The sequence below is a fragment of the Anabrus simplex genome, chromosome 3 (assembly GCF_040414725.1).
Source record: "Anabrus simplex isolate iqAnaSimp1 chromosome 3, ASM4041472v1, whole genome shotgun sequence".
NCBI lineage: Eukaryota > Metazoa > Arthropoda > Insecta > Orthoptera > Tettigoniidae > Anabrus > Anabrus simplex.
In genome coordinates, this window is record NC_090267.1 from 233,103,225 (window position 1) to 233,121,945 (window position 18,721).

General features: G+C 39.1%; 1 protein-coding gene across 1 annotated transcript in view; it reads right to left on the reverse strand.

The window, feature by feature from the left end:
* Positions 1 to 16,491, reverse strand: part of LOC136867179 (uncharacterized) — a 68,713-nt gene extending 52,222 nt beyond the window's left edge. Inside the window, exon 1 of the mRNA XM_067144302.2 lies at positions 16,429 to 16,491. Within this exon, the coding sequence (XP_067000403.1) occupies positions 16,429 to 16,474 (46 nt within the window). The 5' untranslated portion in view covers positions 16,475 to 16,491. The remainder of the gene's footprint in view (positions 1 to 16,428) is intronic.
* Between the last annotated feature and the right edge of the window lie 2,230 nt (positions 16,492 to 18,721).

Here is an 18,721-nt window from a genome sequence, read left to right on the forward strand (position 1 = left end):
GAATCACATAAATTTACTCCAGCCTCTTTGATGTTCAAGTTTGTTCCCAACACGCCGCTCTCTAACCTCTGGTCCCTGAGTGACATTCTACCCGAGACAATAGATCCGGACAACATTAAAGATCTTTGGAAGAAGGCTAAAGCCAATCTTACAGTGTCTCATGAAAAGGTTAGGGAAAGGTATGATCGTGGACGGAGACCTACCCCTTTGAAGGTAGGTGACCAAGTAATGGTCAAGAATTTTGTTCCCGCGGGCAAGCTTGCCCCCAGATTCCATGGGCCGTGTGTCATTCTCGATTTCCTTACGCCGGTTACGTTGTTATTAAGCAATCCAGCCACCGAGAGGATATTTAGGGTTCACTTGTCGCAGGTGAAACCTGTATAATTTCTGTGCTAACTTGCCTCATATTATCTTGAAAGGAATATGAAGGTTATATTTTTTTTTGAGTTTCACTTTTAAGGCTTTCTGCCCCTTCTATAGTATTTTGTTTTATATGTAAGCATTTTTGTGAAACCTGCCCCGAACCGTTAAACTGCCATCCTGTCCTTGCCACGGCCATTACCACGCTCCCGTCTCCTGCTCCACTCTACACAGTGGCTTAATTAATGCCATGGATATCTGCACGCCGCTGGCCCCTCAACCTCTCCACAAGCCTGTGCCCTTAAAAAAGATGATGGTCCAACAAATTCTGCCGCCTAGTTTTAATATTTCAGTGCCCCCGCAGCCGCGCGGCGCCGTGCCGCGACTGGGATAGAGGAAGGGCCCCCTCGACCCCAGCGAGGACGACATGTGCACGGCGAGCCGGAGCTCTCCTCCCGGCCAAGGCTGATGTGCGGCGCACGACCTACTACTTGCCCGCAGCCTGTATATGTTCACCGCGGGCGCGGCGTGCTTCAACACCACTGCTCCCCTCATAGTGCGGGCGAGCGGTATCTCAGGGTACTTGTGGGGTCCGAGCGGCCGCCTTTGGACGCAAGCTGCAACGGCCGGTCTGGCCATCCAACTTAATCAACATCAACTACATGGACAGTTACTATCAGCAATTACTATACCTGAGAATTCAACAATAATATCTGGTGGACTTAGAAAATTTTTCCTCAACTTTAAAACTAAAGTTTTCCTTCTGAATTCAACTTCTACAAACATAAAGACTTTACTTCGCCAGTCACAACAAAAATTTTGAAACTGAATCAAACCACATTAAGAAAATCCTATAAATACTTCTGCAATTAATCTCCGTATCAACATCAAAACTTGGACCTTGTTTCCAAACAAATTGCATGTGTCACCCCTGGAGGAACTTTTGGGGGGGGGGGGGGGTCTGTACCGGGCGGTACACCTCCACGCCGCTTATTTAAAATGTGCGCCAGTTGAAACTCCTCTGCTGGAGGAAGTCTGAACTTTATCTACGGTATTAATTTTCTACTTTCTCAGAAGATGTCACTACCTGGAAATTTTGGAGTTTTTGAACTGTGTCATTTTCGACGTATTTTTGTTTTGCTTGTAGTAAGAAGTGTGAACTTTCTCTTCTAGAGGACACTACTGAAGATCAACAATAGTGCACCCTAGTGCGGAGTGAAAGAACTGTTTTTTGGAGAAAATTTAATTTCAAAAGTTTGTTCTTTGCTAAATTTCTTTCAGTCATTGTTTAAGTTGGCAATATTAACCCTTTCTTTCCCCTTGTTTTGAATTTAGCCAATCCCGAATTTCTTAAATTAATTTTCCACCAATAATGTGTTTCTTCTTCATCTTGTGTAGGGGTTTTCGTTATCCACCAATAAAAAGATTGTGGGCGGGTGTTTTCCTTCCTGAAACGCCTCGAACTTTCCGCGAGAGTATATAAACTGCTGATTTGAGGGTCTCTGCGCCACTTCTGTTCCATCTTTCAGTGTGTAAAGTACATAGCAGGGGGCGGGAAGCGCCTCTTTCTTCGGCAGCGGTCAACAACAAGGTAATGGCCGATTAATAACTTCTTTCTTTGCTAGCTCAGCAGTTTAACTCTCGGGGCGGGTCCGAAGTTTTTCCATAATGTAACCTTCCTTAAAATGTATCTATTCTATCTTTAAACTGCATATCGGGATAGAGAGTGCTTTACCCTCTCGAGCTCCCAATCATATTGTTTTGAGGTGAACTTATTTTTCTCAACCTATTCTTCGTTAACGTAAAGCAAATTGTTCTTTTCTAAAGTCACCTCTGTAGTATGGGATTAGCCCTTGCATTAGTGGCCTAGAGCCAGATTAGGTTTTAAAAACAAATGCATTAGGAGTGCAGATCGCCTCCTCTCTAATTGTTATTTTAGAGGTCATGTAATTAACCTTCTTCACATTTAATAGACCTCAGTAGGTTGGGTATTTTACCCCTGTGTATATGTCCTTGGAGGACAGCTTGAAGGTGGAATTAGGTGTGGCCTTTGACAGGCCTGAATTTTGAGAGCAAGTTGCTCTTTTCCCGAAAATTTTGTTTTCTGCGTGCCTCAAGGAGGCCTTACTGTGTATTTTGGAGCAAGTGCTCCTAGGCATGAATGGGGTTTTCTGCCCCTCTGTTGAAACTTGTGTTTGGGGTAAAACTGGGCTAATTGCTCAAGAAGTGTGAGGCTGGGGCTCGAAGCCCAAATCCTGTAAATATTGTAATTGTATTTTTATTGCCTTGCTACTCTGTACCTGCCATGATTGTTATTTCTTTATTTGGAAAAGAAAATATAACCTTGTTAATTTTACATGCACTATAATTTCGTAGCTTGAGACCCGTTCACACCCGCACCTTCTTTCACGCATAACTACCACAAAAACACGGTAACAATAATAATAACAGTAATAATTACAATAACGAAAATGGGAGCTCTTACGAAATTTTATTTTAATTGATAAATTTTGTTAAAACTTACTCAAATATAAAATTATTGTTCCATTTACCACAAAGTACTTCTGAGAAAGAGAAAATAAGTCTTCTAAACAGACAACTTTACGACTATATAGACAATCTTACGTATTCATGCAAATATGAAATACGCGGGAACATGCTCTAGGCATACTGAAACGGGAACGCCCTACGAGCATTCACGTTTCATTCATTTATTAAGAGGAACTCGCTAACACCCGGCCGTAAGCATTTAAAATTTGCGCCGAGCGCACAGGCATTGTGGGAACTGCAAGCAAGCTCGCGCTGTTCCAGAACACCGGCCAAGGTCAAGCGACGTCACGCAGAAGGTTCTTTCGTGTTCCATAACATTGCAGCATGAACGAAATGTGATATCAATTTTTCAATAACGTCACCTTGCAGGCAGGAATAATGAACGCTGCTAGCCGAAATTTCATGTGAATCGGTGTAAAGATGGCCAAGATATAAAATTTTCTTGGGGCCCACATGTGTAGCCACGCCCACCGACCTTCGGTAATATAAGCGAATCGCCAGCCTGGGGTAAAGTAGAGAGTGTGCAGTGTGGGCAGTGTGCAGCTGAAGTGTGCCGTAGGTAGAGAGAGAGAGGGGAGTCGGCAGTAAGCCGTAAGTTCAGTGTGTGTGTGCAAGTAAGCACGTCGCGATATAATTCGTCACTCGGTCCGGCTGTATACTTGAGTTCAGAAACGTTAGTGTTAGAAGCTTTTTCCGTGGGCTTGAACTTTGTGCATGAACAAAAACGTAATTTCGTTTTTATCAGTCTGTACGACTGGGCGATTATATTTCGTTTGTGGACTATGAATGTTTCTAGCATAAACTGTGCCAGCCTTGATTTCATTTAAAGACTGTGTTTCTAGCATAAACTGTGCCAACCTTGATTTCATTTAAAAGACTGTGTGAAAACAGCGATAGTGTTTCTAGCATAAACTGTGCCAACCTTGATTTCATTTAAAGACTGTGTGAAAACAGCGATAGTGTTTCTAGCATAAAACTGTGCCAGCCTTCATTTCATTTAAAGACTGTGTCTATCCATTGAACTGTGTTCATAATAGAACTGTGCCGACCTTCATTTCGTTTAAAGACTGTGTCTATCCATTTTTTGGAACTGTGTTCGTAATAAAACTGTGCCAGCCTTCATTTCATTTAAAGACTGTGTCTATCCATTTAACTGTGTTCGTAATAGAACTGTGCCAACATTCCCTCTTAAAGACAGTATTCACTTGTGGAATACGGTATCGTAATTTCTTTCTGAGGGACCATGCCAATTACCATCATAACCTGTTCTGAATCATGTATGATCTTAAGTGCCAGTGATAATCTTCTGAAAATTACAACATAACAGAACTTGGACTGTCGTTTATTTCAACAAGTGTGTGAATATTGTGCTCATGGTGTACAGTGCAGAGACTGTACCCGGTGAATTTAATTTTCTTTGTGAAGTGCTTAATCACTGCACCTCGGAAGGTCCTAGATTGTTTTCGTTTGTTTATTATTCCAAATATGATAATTCCTTCCATCTTATTCTCGTGGAACTGTGACTCTGACTTTATCCTTGCTGCTAAAGTGCGTTCAACATCATTGACTGTGGGAACTATTTCGGTGTGCTTCGCCTTAGAGAGGTGTCACACCAGAGTCCCATGACGTCCGATGTGGAAGCTCCACATTTCCCCGTTCCTGCCTCAGGTTCGAGTCGCCATCAACACTAATACAGAGAAAACACCAACGACGGAAGACAACGCCGGACGATGTCCCCTCCATGCCTTCAAGGACAACCCCACGATTCAGCTGTAAAAGGTGACATCATTCTTTGCATATCTATTGAATAAACTGAAGGATCCACTTAATCATAATTTTTTTCACTACCCTTCTCTCTCACTCTCTTAGCATGGGCCGTATATGCCTTGTCGTTTCTCATGCTCTCCGATAAACTGAAGTACGGGCGTTCCTGTTTCAATATATCATAAAATATCGAAAATATCACTTTCGTCAAGCACATGTTCGCCGCGAGAAACCATGTCTTAGAGCTCACTGAGTGACATCTACTGATGATGTAGATGTTGATTCCCATAGGAAACCTAAAATATTTGTCCTGAATGAGTAAATTTATAATACCAATATAATGGTCCGTTATTGGACATTATAAATTTTCCAGCTAACTCATTCTTGGTTGCCTGCGTTTTGCCCTCGTGTGCTAAGTTAGGCTCGTCAGTTGGGACTTAGCACACCACCCAAGACACAAGGCTAGTGCATACCGAGGAGGCCACTGCATAGGCTATTTGAAGCCACCAGCAGTGCCAATGCACTATGAGAGCTATGTCTCATTTTCTAAAATATTTGTCCTGAATGAGTAAATTTATAATACCAATATAATGGTCCGTTATTGGACATTATAAATTTTCACGAGGGCGAAACGCAGGCAACCAAGAATGAGTTAGCTGGAAAATTTATAATGTCCAATAACGGACCATTATATTGGTATTATAAATTTACTCATTCAGGACAAATATTTTAGGTTCCCTATGGGAATCAACATCTACATCATATGATGGCCAGGCAGGCATCTATTTTTGAAAATGAGACATAGCTCTCATAGTGCATTGGCACTGCTGGTGGCTTCAAATAGCCTATGCAGTGGCCTCCATGGTATGCACTAGCCTTGCATCTTGGGTGGTGTGCTAAGTCCCAACTGACGAGCCTAACTTAGCACACGAGGGCGAAACACAGGCAACCAAGAATGAGTTAGCTGGAAAATTTATAATGTCCAATAACGGACCATTATGTTGGTATTATGACATCTACTGATGCATGCAGTTCAAAAATATCATAAATTCTCTGACTTTGACATATAATATTGCCATCTGCTTAAATACTCTCGTAACTAATACACGAAGAAACACGATATAACCACCAGAATGCGTGCATAGCTCGTTCTCGATTTTTAGTGAATTGTCAAACCTTACTACGGGCTATGCCCGCAGCGCGTCCTGAACATAATTTCGGCCGCTGCGAGCTATGCTTGCAGTTAGAACGGAAAGAGTTAAAGTGATGCATAAAAGCCCCATAAGTTTGCCTCTTGCGGTAACTCTCACCATTATGGTGTAACTGTGGGTGGTGAACAAAACAGATTGTACTGCAACGGTAACTGATTTTTTTCCCTTTTAAAGTCAATATCCTTCCCATGCACATCTCCAGGCTGAATCCACTCTGATCACTGTTACATTGTTGGGGCCGTAGGACTCTATAACAGATTTAACTTCTACGAATATTTCTGTTGCTGCTATGGTTTCTACTTCTTCGATGGTCTGCTTTTTCATTGTTACAAATGTTATTTTCCGTGACACAACACCACTGTGCTTTTCAAAGTTACATACCAATATCTGGCATGCTTTAAATGCTGCACATTATTTTTCATGAACAACTTGCATAGCCCACATAGGTCACATCATGAATTATTTCAATATTTTGATGGGCAAAGTTGATTTTTTTTCTGATGGTAGATGCTATTGCCCTCAATTTGTCATGGCATGTCCCACTGTTCTTTACATGCTTTTCCCACATATATAAAACTTTTTTTGCTTTCGGCACAACGGAACCTTTGTTTCACCGATGAAAACGAAAGCAGGTGCTGCTTACAACTTCTCCAATATTGAACTGCCTTCCTTTTTAAGCGTATATCAGTGTGACCTCAAATCAGTTGTTGAACATTGCAAGTTGCGGTTAGGGTATGGAGTAGCGGCCTCTCGATGAGTTAATTTAGCACATGGTCCAGTACTGCATAGCTGAGCACGCCAACTAAAACATACAAACTTTAACATTTTCTGTAGGTCTCACAAATTAATTTCCGAAAGAAGTATTTTGGCCATTGTGTTATTTTTGGTTCATTTAACATGTGTGCAAAATTTACATAAGATCAGCGGTTCCTCAGTTCGTGCCCTTTCCTTGTTAGAAGTCAGTGAGAAGATACCTGGATTCCACAATCATCTTAGGAAGGAATGTCTGATGACACTTGGGGAAAAATAGAAGCCAGGGAGCAAGTGAAGGCAAGGTTAATATGAGTATAATAAGACAACAGATGTGAAGGTCGTACCATCTGACTGTGTAGCCCCTCAACATAAGCTGCTCACGGCAGATGTAAGGATCTTTAAACGTAGAGGTGGAGGGATAAATACCCTTAAGAAGATCAAGTGGTGGAAGCTTAAAGACCAGAAGGATACCCTAACAGACAGTATAAATTTTCCTCCTATTGACCTGAATGCAACTGACAATGTATGGACCACATTCTGCAAATCTGTCACTGCAACTGCCACAGCAACCTTGGGAACAACAAAACCTAGTTCCTACCATACTGACAATCAAAATGTGGTTATGGATGGTCCAAGTCCAAGAAAATGTCCATGAAAAGAAAGCATATAGTAACTGGGCTTAACAAAAGACTCCAGAGAAAAGAGAAAAATATGTCATAGCCAAACATGAGACTAAGAAAGCTGTCACCGAAGCTACGCCTGTCACTAAATGAACTGTGTACAACACTGGACTCAAAGGAAGGAGAGAAAACTATCTTCTGGCTGATGAAACACAGAACAAAGTCAGTACATGTTATTGAGCACTATTTGTGCATAAAAGACAAAGATGGTCAGCAATATTACAGGAGAAGCAGGATAATCTCAAATGTTGGCAACAACTCTTTGAAGAGATTTACAACACTGAAGTCCCACATCCTCCTATTCCAGAAGGTAATCCAACAGCAGGTTCTATCTTAAGCATCATATCAGGGGAAGTCACCAGGACCAGATGACCTCCCAGCAGACTTCTGGAAGTTGCAGGAATGGAAAGAACCTGCAATCAACTGGTTGACCAACTTTTTCAGTGCCATAGTTGACTCTGGCTCTGTTCCCAGTGATTGGGCTACAAGCATCACTGTGCATATCTTTAAGCAAAAACGCGATCCAGCAGAATGTGCAAATTACTGTCCAATTCACCTCCTGTTGCACACAGTGAAGATTTAAAGAGAATCCTTAGACAACGACTGCATGAAATCGTCAGCATTAGTTACCAACCAGTCCAGCTTCATCAAGGCTGCTGGAATAACTGAGGCAATCTTCACTGGCAGAGTACTCATAGAAAAGCACCAAGAGGAACAAAAACCACTGCATATTGCCTTCCTTGATCTTGAAAAGACTTTAACCATGTTCCACACAGTGTGGTCTAGTGTGCTCGTCATGAAAATAGTGTACCAGAAATTCTTATCAGATGGATCAAGATGATATACATGAACACTACAAGTAATGCATGATGCACTGTCGGCATCTCAAAGCGCTTCCCAGTGAAAATTAGTGAACACCAAGACTCCGCACTGTCCCCATTGCTATTTATCCACATCATGAACATAATCACACATGACCTGCAACAGAGTGTCCCTTGGACTCTCTTATGTGTAGATGATATTGCACTTGCTGATACCACCAGAAGAGGATTGAGGCATCAAGTTGAAGACTGGAACAGCTGCCTCTCACAATTCAGTCTTAGACTGAACAAAAAGAATATCTAATACCTGGAAACCATCCCAAGCAACAGCTCCATCCAGGCTGATTGAGAGATCTAAATGAAAACTGTAAGCTCCAGGTTGAAATCTGTCTGAATAACAATAATAATAAAAACAACATAATTATAATTAATAACCATTGCAATGTGATTAAAATAATCAAATATGAATAAAATAAAATAATCACCTCACACTTGGGCATCAATTGTAATCTAATTCAAAATATATGAATAAATAACTAAAATAAATTAAATGAATAAAAATAATTAATCGAAATATCCATAGTATGAGCACTAGAGTTCACCAGAAAGGATCCCTCAAATTTTGATAAAGCATGATAATTCTCCCTCCCAGGGTGTGTACATAAAGCTGTGTACTGATACATTTGCTTCAGGCCTTACCTAACCTTCTGAAAATGTTAATATTTAGAAATTTCATGATCCGTATTGAAGTGGGATTACAATATTTGAAATTAAGAGGGTTCCTCTTATTCAATACAAAGATGTTTATTAACATGAAAGAATCACATATCAGCTAAATAGGTAGGAACTGCATCTAAGTTCATCAATAACTTCACTGATTCTAAAATATTCTGAATAACATCCGTGCATGAGCACCTCATCAACACACCAAAATATACGTAAAATACACTCACAAAATACTGCTGGAAGACTCCATATTTACAAAATTATCCATGACCACCACCACCACCAACAACAACAACAACAACAACAACAACAAAACAGTGGGAAACAAAAAGCGAGGACCAAGCTTCCATTTGCAGTCAACCCGAGGAAAGTTCATTACAAAGCATATAGGCCTATATGTGGATAAATACCCTTCACTGTCTCTGTGTATCAACACAACTTGCATATTCTCATTATTGGCACTTGTTATATCACACATATACTGTACCTTTATAATACTGTGTTCACTAACACTTGGTTTAAAGATATATTCACTCAAGCAACACACGCTTGCTGTTCCAGAACATAATTTATGGAAAGTCTGAAATACAGTATTCTACAGCTTTCACCAACATATAAGACACCAAGCCGCCACAAGTGATAAAATACCAAGTACCTAAGCATTTCACAGTTTGTAGGTCAGTACTACATATTACATTCCACAAACATAATAAGACCATGTTCCACAAAAGTTACATCTCCTCTCCACCGCTGTTTTCAGTCCAGTCCCCTCCGCCGTTTTCTCACATGTCTAAATAGACCCCAGCTTCCCCCTACTCTCACATGATATGTCTAGATTGATCCTGGCCATCCAATTATGAGTAGAAGATCTTCTTGCCTATCAAGACCGCCCTGAACCTCTTCCGGATCCCATGATAATAACAACCAGGCTGCGTCATTGGACTCTGGGCAGTTCCATAACTCATGCAAAGTTTCTGAGTTATAAATAGCACTGTTTTCCCATCCTTTTGTACAAAACAAATTACTCATATCACATAGGGAGACCTTCCAGCTTAAAATATTAAGAATAAATATGTTGTTTGAGTCATCAGTCCATAGACTGGTTTGATACAGTGCTCCATGCCACCCTATCCTGTGCTAAACTTTTCATTTCTACATAACTACTACATCCTACATCTGCTCTAATCTGTTTGTCATATTCGTATCTTGGTCTACCCCTACTGTTCTTACCACTTACACTTCCCTCAAAAACTAACTGTAGAAGTCCTGGGTGTCTTAAGATATGTCCTATCATTATATCTCTTCTTTTGATCAAATTTAGCGACATCGATCTCCTCTCACCAATTCGATTCAGTATCTCTTCATTCATGATTCTATCTACCCAAATCACCTTCAGCATTCTTCTGCAACACCACATTTCAAAAGCTTCTATTCTCTTTCTTTCTGACCTAGTTATTACATGTTTCACTTCCGTACATTGCCACGCTCCAGACAAAAGTTTTCAAAAACATCTTTCTAATTCCTATATCAATGTTTTAGGTGAACAAATTTCTTATCTTAAGATAGAACTTCTTTGTTTGTGCTAGTCTGCATTTTATGTCCTCCTTACTTCTACCATCATTAGTTATTTTACTATCAAAGTAACAATATTCATCTACTTCCTTTAAGACATCATTTCCTAATCTAATATTTCCTGCATCACCTGACCTTTTTTGACCGCACTCCATTATTTTTGTATAGTACTTAATTTATTTTCATCTTGTATTCCTTCTCCAAAACTCTGTCTATACATTTCAGCAATTTCTCCAGATCTTTTGCAGAGTCAGATAAAATAACAATATCATCAGCAAATCTCAGGGTTTTGATTTCCTGCCCTTGGACTTTGATTCCCTTTTCAAATTCCTCTTTGATTTCATTTATTGCCTGTTCTATGCAATCATTGGAAAGGAGAGGTGACAAACTGTAGCCTTGCTTCACTCCTTTGTGGAGTGCTGCCTCTTTTCAAAGCCAATGATTCTTATCTCTGCAGACTGATTCTTGTATAGATTGTAGACAATTTTCCTTTCTCGGTATCTGATCCCGATCACTTTCAGAATCTTTAACATGTATTATTTACAGAAGAATGGAAAGACAAGTTGAAACTGAGCTGGGAGAAGATCAATTTGGCTTCAGAAGAAATGTGGGAACATGTGAAGCAATCCTGACTTTACGTCTGATCTTAGAGGATCGAATTAAGAAAGACAAGCTGATGTACATGGCTTTCATAGATCTAGAAAAGGCATTCGAGAATGTTGATTGGACCAAGCTGTTTGATTTTGCAGGTGTGAGATACTAAACTAATGGTGCGGTAGTTTCCACACTTGTCAGCACCGGCTTTCTTGGGAATAGGTATAACAATATTCTGCCAAAAATCGAATGGCACTTCTCTTGTATCATATACCTTACACGCTAAACAGAATAACCTCTCCATGCTGGTTTCTCCTAAGGCATTCAGTAATTCTGAGGGTATGTCATGAATTGCCAGTGTCTTATTCCCACTTAGGTCTCTCAAACCTCTGTCAAATCTGACCTCCAAATTGGGTCTCCCATGTCATCAGCATCAACAGCTTCTTCTTGTTCCAGAACTCTATCATCTAAATTTTTAACTTTATACAACTGTTGGATATGTTCCTGCCATCTTTCTGGCTTGTCTTCTTTCCCTAGAAGTGGTTTTCCATCTGAGCTTTTAATATTCATACACCTAGTTTTCGTTTCTCCAAAGGTTTCCTTGATTTTCCTGTATGCAGCATCTACCTTTTCTAGGAACATGAAACCTTCAATATCCTTGCACTTCTCTTTCAGGCATTCTTCCTTATGTCCTGCACTTTCCATCTACTTCATTCTTTATTTGCCTGTATTCTTTTCTGCCTTCCTCATTTTTTGCATTCTTGAACTTTCATTGTTCCTCAATCAGGTCTAGTATCTCTTGAGTTATCCATTGTTTCTTAATTATCTTTCCTTTCTTCCTAACTTTTCTTCAGCAGCCTTACTGATCTCATTCTTCATGACTGTCCATTCTGCCTCTACGGTGCTTCCTTCAGCCTTTTCATTTAGTCCTTGTGTTACACGTACCTTGAAACAATCCCTCATACTCTTTTATTTCAACTTGTCTAGATCCCATCTCCTTGCATTCCTTCTTTCTTCAATTTCTTCAATTTCATATGGCATTTCTCGTCAAACAGGTTGTGGTCAGAGTTCATATCTTCTCCTAGAAAAGACTTGCAATCTGAATCTCTGCCTAATCAGAATGAAATCTATTTGATACTTTCCAGTGTCTCCAGGTCTCGTCCATGTATACAGCTGCCGTTTGTGGTGTTTGAACCAAGTGTCAGCAAGGACTAAATTATGATTGGTGCAGGATTCAACCAGCTGGCTTTCTCTTTCATTCCTTTATCCCAATCCAAATTCTCCTACTATGTTACCTTCTCTTCCTTGGCCTACCACTGCATTCCAGTCTCCCATCACAATTAGATTCTCGTCACCGTTTAAATGTTGTATTAAATTTTCTTCATATATTCTTTAAATTTCTTCATCATCTGCTGAACTAGTAGGCATAGAGACCTGCATTGTTGTGGTGGGCATTGGCTTGGTGTCTATCTTGACAACAATAATCCTTTCACTATGCTGGTCATAGTAGCTTAACCGCTGTCCTATTTTCTTATTCAGTATTAAACCAACTCCTGCATTTCACCTGTTTGATTTTGTGTTGATAATTCAGCAGTTGCCCGACCAAAAATCCTGCCCTTCCTGCCAATGTACTTCACTTATACTAACTACATCTAACTTTAGTCTATCCATCCCACTTTTCATATTCTCTAACCTATCACAACAATTCAAACTTTGAACATTTCATGCTCCGACTTGCAGAATGTCAGTATCCATCTTTCTGATGATTGCCCCGTCTCTGGATGGGAGACTATTTTACCTCAGGAATATTTTACCTGGGAAGAAGCCATCATTAGTACATCGTTCATACAGAGAGCTGCATGTCCTCGGGGGTTAGTTACAGCTGTAGTTTCCCGTTGCTTTCAGCTGCATAGCAGTGTCAACACAGCTAAGCCATGTTGAGTATTATTACAAGGCCATATCAGTCAATCATCCAGACTGCCGCCCTTGCAATTTCCAAAAGGCTGCTAACCCCCTTTCGATGAACCATTAGTTAGTCTGGTCTCTCGACAGATACCCATCTGATATTGTTGCTCCTGCAGCTCGGCTATCTGCTTCATTGGGACACGCAGGTCTCCCCTCGTGGCAAGGTCACACGGTTCACAGGGGAGGAAGAATAAATATACAAAAGAAATAATAATAATAATAATAATAATAATAATAATAATAATAATAATAATAATAATAATAACAGCAACAACAACAACAATATCTCTTACTTCTGAATACAGTGTGAGGATGTGATATATGTACTATACAAGGTATCTGGGATCTTGCCTACAGACCGATAGTAGGATAGGTGATTCAGTGTGAAGTAGGATAAAGGCAGTATGGATGAGATGGAGGGAAGTCACAAGCGTACTCTGTGACAGAAGGATGCCACTACATCTGAAGTCCAAAATATACCTTATTGTATTACATCCTGTTGCTTTATATGGTGTTGAATGTTGACCAGTTGACAAAGCTATGGAGCACCAATTACACAACATGGAAATGCGTATGCTCCGTTAGTCGATGGGCATCATACTCTTGCATCATATAAAAAATGACACTGTTCACCAGCAAATGGACATTGCACCCATCACTGAGAAGGCACGGGAAAAGCATCTCCAATGGTATGATCATGTCCTGTGTGCCACACTTGGAACAGTTGCCAATTTCACCCACTCCTTTAAAATTAATGGGCAACATTCATGTGGACGTCCAAAGCAGTGCTGGGATGATGCCAATACAAAGACTCTCAACTTAAGACCACGATGCCCAAGATCATGCAAAATGACAAGCCAGCATTAAAACAGCAGTCCCTGTACCAGCAGGAAAGTGCTAAGAAGAGGAAGAAGAAGAAGGAGAAGGTATCAGAGTTGTGGATTTCGAACCCACTGTCATAATTCCTCGCTCAGGATAATCCTCTATGCCCTCGTCCACATTTCCTTTCTGCTTGCTTTTTATGATCAACTGATTCGGTTGGTGGAGAAAGGAAGTCACATTTTCTCATTTTTATAAACAGTTTTAAATAACAATATAGTGCAACACATTTGAAAAATAACATTTTGTAAAAAACAGACTTAATTTCTTTTGCCACTCGCTGGCAGTTTTCAAGCAAGAATTCAGTTTATTTTTAAATACTACAAAAATATGTAAGTTACTGTTAGTTTCAACATGAGTCTTATGAACTAATCCTGGTATATAAGACACCAAAAATCAGAATAACAACACTAAGAGTTCTCTTTCAGAGGTCTATATTTTAAGACTTGTCATTGAAGGAGGCTTGGTAACTATTCTGGGAAAGAAAAAACAAAATAACACCTTCTTTTAGCATATTAATAACTCAACATTTATCAAACTGATATACGGAAAGATAAATGAAAATCCACCGTAGCATTCAAGATTCATTTCAGCAATGGTTACGCAAAGAGTCAGAGTTTCTTGATATTAGGCCACTTCTTTATTTCATCATAAAATAACCTTGCTTTTTCACCTTGTATGTATCTTAAAAGTTTATTTATGTCTTCCATTTTTTTCTTCAGCACTCCAAATACCTCATCACATGGAAGAAAGTAATGGCTTCTTTCTGAAAATCGGTGAACAAGTTTTTTGATATTACTGACCTGTGTCAACCCCAGGCACATTCTCATCAATGTTTGATTTTGGTTTACCCAGGTGCTCTCTCTGGAAACAAGTGAAGTTCAGTTGTTTCTGTGGATGAAATTTTGGTACAATAATGTTGTATGAATGAAAAAACCTCATTTACGCCCTTTTTTCACCCTCATCATACTGATAAATAGTGGAATGCTTAGTTTTGAGGTCATAAATGCTAAAGCAGTTTACCCCCAACTGCTGTAAATAAAATGCTTCCTGCACAGGCATTTTGGTTACGGGCAAATACTGCATGAAATCAAAACATATCTCTGAAAGATGATACACTTAGTCTCAGTTTCCTTCAAAGAATTATAAACTTTTTTGCCCCTTTCTTTGTGAACATCAAGATCTGCCTGGATTGCTGTTTTGCTGCTGTCCGATATATGGGAAGATTTAAGTTTAGTTTCTAGTTCCTCACATTTACTACACACATCAGTTTGAGAATGACCTTAAGGGTAGTTAAAATTTTCTCAGAAGGACGACTTGTAGAAGTCATATTTTGTATCGAAATATGGATGCTTTTTGAGGAAAAGCATATACATAATCTTTATATCTAAATGTGCATCCAAGTACTTAACTTCCTTTCCACCATAATGCAAGCATTTTAATGGGAAAGAGTGAATGTTTTTATGCATCAGATTTAAGATATTTGAAGAAATTTTAGATGTACATGGATTTTTTTCTATGTTCATCATTTGGAATTTTGCCTTCAGTAAGCTATTTTGATAAATGGAATAACTGCTTCTGTGTAACAACATGAAAGTTTGAGCAAGCTCATTTGTAGTCATTAATGCTAGGGTTGCCACTTTTTGATATAAGAAATAAGGGACATTTACCTGAAAATACAGGATTTTTCACAAAAATAAGTGATAGTTCATAAATACAAGTAAGTCAAACATTAGGTACCAATTTCAGTTAGATTATAATTAGTTTCATTAACAGAATAAGATAATTATTGAAATTCATAAAAGAAACAAAATTCTACCCTTTTAACAGTACATACAGTACAATGCATCTGACATCTTAACACTGATGTCTTCGATAACTTCACAGTTTATGTAGATTTAGTCTCAAACAGCATGAACAATAGCGTTAGAAAATGGAATGTAAGACCTACAGAAGTATGCAACAGACGACAAGGTAAATAACCGAGCATGCTCAGCTTTACCAGCAAATGGTGAGACATCATGAGATTTATTTTTTCTGAGGCTCCAAAGAGAAAAACAAATCATGGAGCTACTTTGAACTTCAATGGCGCTCAAATCAAATATAGATTTTAAAATATTTAAAGACAAAAAAAAAAGCTTGTTTTTACAGGACAACCGTTCATAATACGGGATGCAAAATTTTCACCTCAAATACGGGATGTCCCGTACAATACAGGACAGGTGGCAATCCTAATTAATGCCCTCAATGCCATTACAAAATACTCAAATAAATGCAGCCTCCTCTTAATTTCAATGTTTTCCCATTTTTCCTAGGTCTTTGTCATTTCATGTCCTTAGCAACAATCAGTCCTTGTAAAGACAGATCCTGGGAATCTTTGTCTGAAATTTTAAGGAAATTAACCAGAATTCCTGTCTGCTCATCTTGTCAATGTGGGTAAAACAATTCATTCAACACCTAAAAGCAAAATACACATTATGAAGCCTATAAAAATAATTTTCATGGCCACAGAACATTTGAGGCAATTTAAAATAGAGTTATTTTTTTGCTTACCTACAGTTACTGCCAACAGCCTTTCCAGGTACAGTATTTCCTCCATAATTTGTGTAGGGCAAATGGCACTCTCGCGCTACTTTTACTTTTTGTCGTTTGTGTTCACTTGCATCACAGTTCCTTTTAGGAGGCATCCTTATCAAAATATTCAACTACCACTTCCAAGAATAATGCCAACACTAATGCTGCCAAATTGTTCTCCTTCTCAATGTACCTGCTGCGATATGTCTTGCCCAGCACAGTACATTTACATTAAAAAAAAAAAACCTATAAAATAAGCTTAGTTTACTTTCTCTACTGACCAAGGCTGTTTTAACCATTTTGGAAGATGTGACTGAAATAGGTTGCTTTCCTGAGTTTTGTAAGATTTCACACGATTGCCTGGCTTGACAGAGTACATTTCGTTGGTGACATGGTTGGATATCTTGAACATAAAGTGATACATCCACATTTCAAAGACTTGAAGTTGATTCACTGGCAACGCCTTTAATGTCCACCCTTCGACACCATAAAACAGAACCAGTAACACATAACACCAGACCTGAAGACACATCAATAAGTTTCAAATCGGAGGTCACAGTTCCACACAAAATGTTTTTAATTTCTGAAACACACTATTTGCAATGATGATTCTGGTTTTGATTTCTACATCTGATTCTCATTCTTATGTTAGTCAGTATCCTTGGTACTATTATAGTATTGCATGGAGAGGATAAAAACACACTCATAGTCAGGAGCAATAAATGCCAAGTTCTGGAACTGTATATTAACTATGGAGGCATACCAGTATGACATTCACAAATGTTTAAAGATCAATGATCAGACACCAAACATATTCCACAAGCAATACTGCCACTAAAATTACATTCAGTTCTGTGTTCTTCAACTCCCACTACATTATCCCATTATAATTTCAGTCTCTACATTAATTATGTACACTTTTGTGATTGGACAAAACTGTTTCTGTCTAACAGCGAATGCACCTACTGTTGGATTTTTTATTATGGACACTCAAGTTTAGGCTTTAATTACCAACGAATCAATAGGCCTATTGCAATATGAGTTATACCAATATTTTCCTTGTTTAATTCTAAATTAGTATATATATTTTTGACATTCATTAAATATTTTTTATTTATGGTTGTAATAAATATTGTCTGGGTTTTTGGCTTCTTCTCTAGAAAGTGCTCACTTAGGAATATATATATAAGGAAAACTACTTGTCTGGTGGTAATGAAATTTTTATATGTTATAACCTCATGTATTTGTAGTGTAATACTCAAGTTACAATTTTTTCAAACACCCCAAAAAAGTTCTTATCATTTTTCTAAAGCAACTCTTTCTCAGCCCAGGATAAACATACAGCAGCAAACTTGGGCTTGTTTTGAAGCACTCAGTCATGGTTATCAGAAACTACAACTGTAACGATACAGTGTGGTACCGAATTTTTGAAGAATAATATTGAAGGGAGGTTTTGTGTACGCTGGAGCGTGCGATTAACAGCAGGTCGGGTGGTGAAATCAGGCGCAGTGTTGCCGTGTACACTCGCCCCGGACAGTTGTGAAACAGAATGCCCATGACCTTGGTTTGTCTGCAAGCTATTTTCAATTGTCCTATGTTCTGCATGTTGGCCACATCACTTCAAGATGCCTCTGAGACCGCCGTTATCAGAGGGTGAACTTGCAATGATTTTGAGTGTTATTTGTTTCTTTCAATGTGAGGGGAAAATGTAGGGGACAAGAGGTTCCCTGTGTACCAGAAAGTGGCAGATTGTCTTTGATTATCGCTGTATTCAGTGAACAGAGTGGAGCCACTTCAAAAGAAAATGATGGAAATACGTCATCCAGGTCAAGAAAGAAGCAGTGTATGAGACCGGGGCATCCGAAAATCCATCTCGATAATTTTACTTTGGGCACAATATGAAGAAATATACCAGTACACAATTTTTATATGAATAAGGTATTTCCCACAATTATAGGCCTATGCACAAAACTGTTAGAAAATATGGCGAATTTTCCTGACGTCAATTTCTACGCTTTTGAAAGTAGTTCAAAGCTTGGGATCTGTGACAGTTGCTGCATCCCGACATACCTACCTTAGATGAATTAGGGACTTAAGAGCACAGGGCTACAAGATCTTCTTTACAGACAAGACCTGGTGCAGACAGAACCATACTATGCAATATGGGTGGCAAGAAACGATGTTTGAAGCATTAGAAAACAACTTTGACAACCATAATCTGTACAGAGGGTACATTCAGCAAATTTATGGATGGCGTGGAGGGTTCAAAACA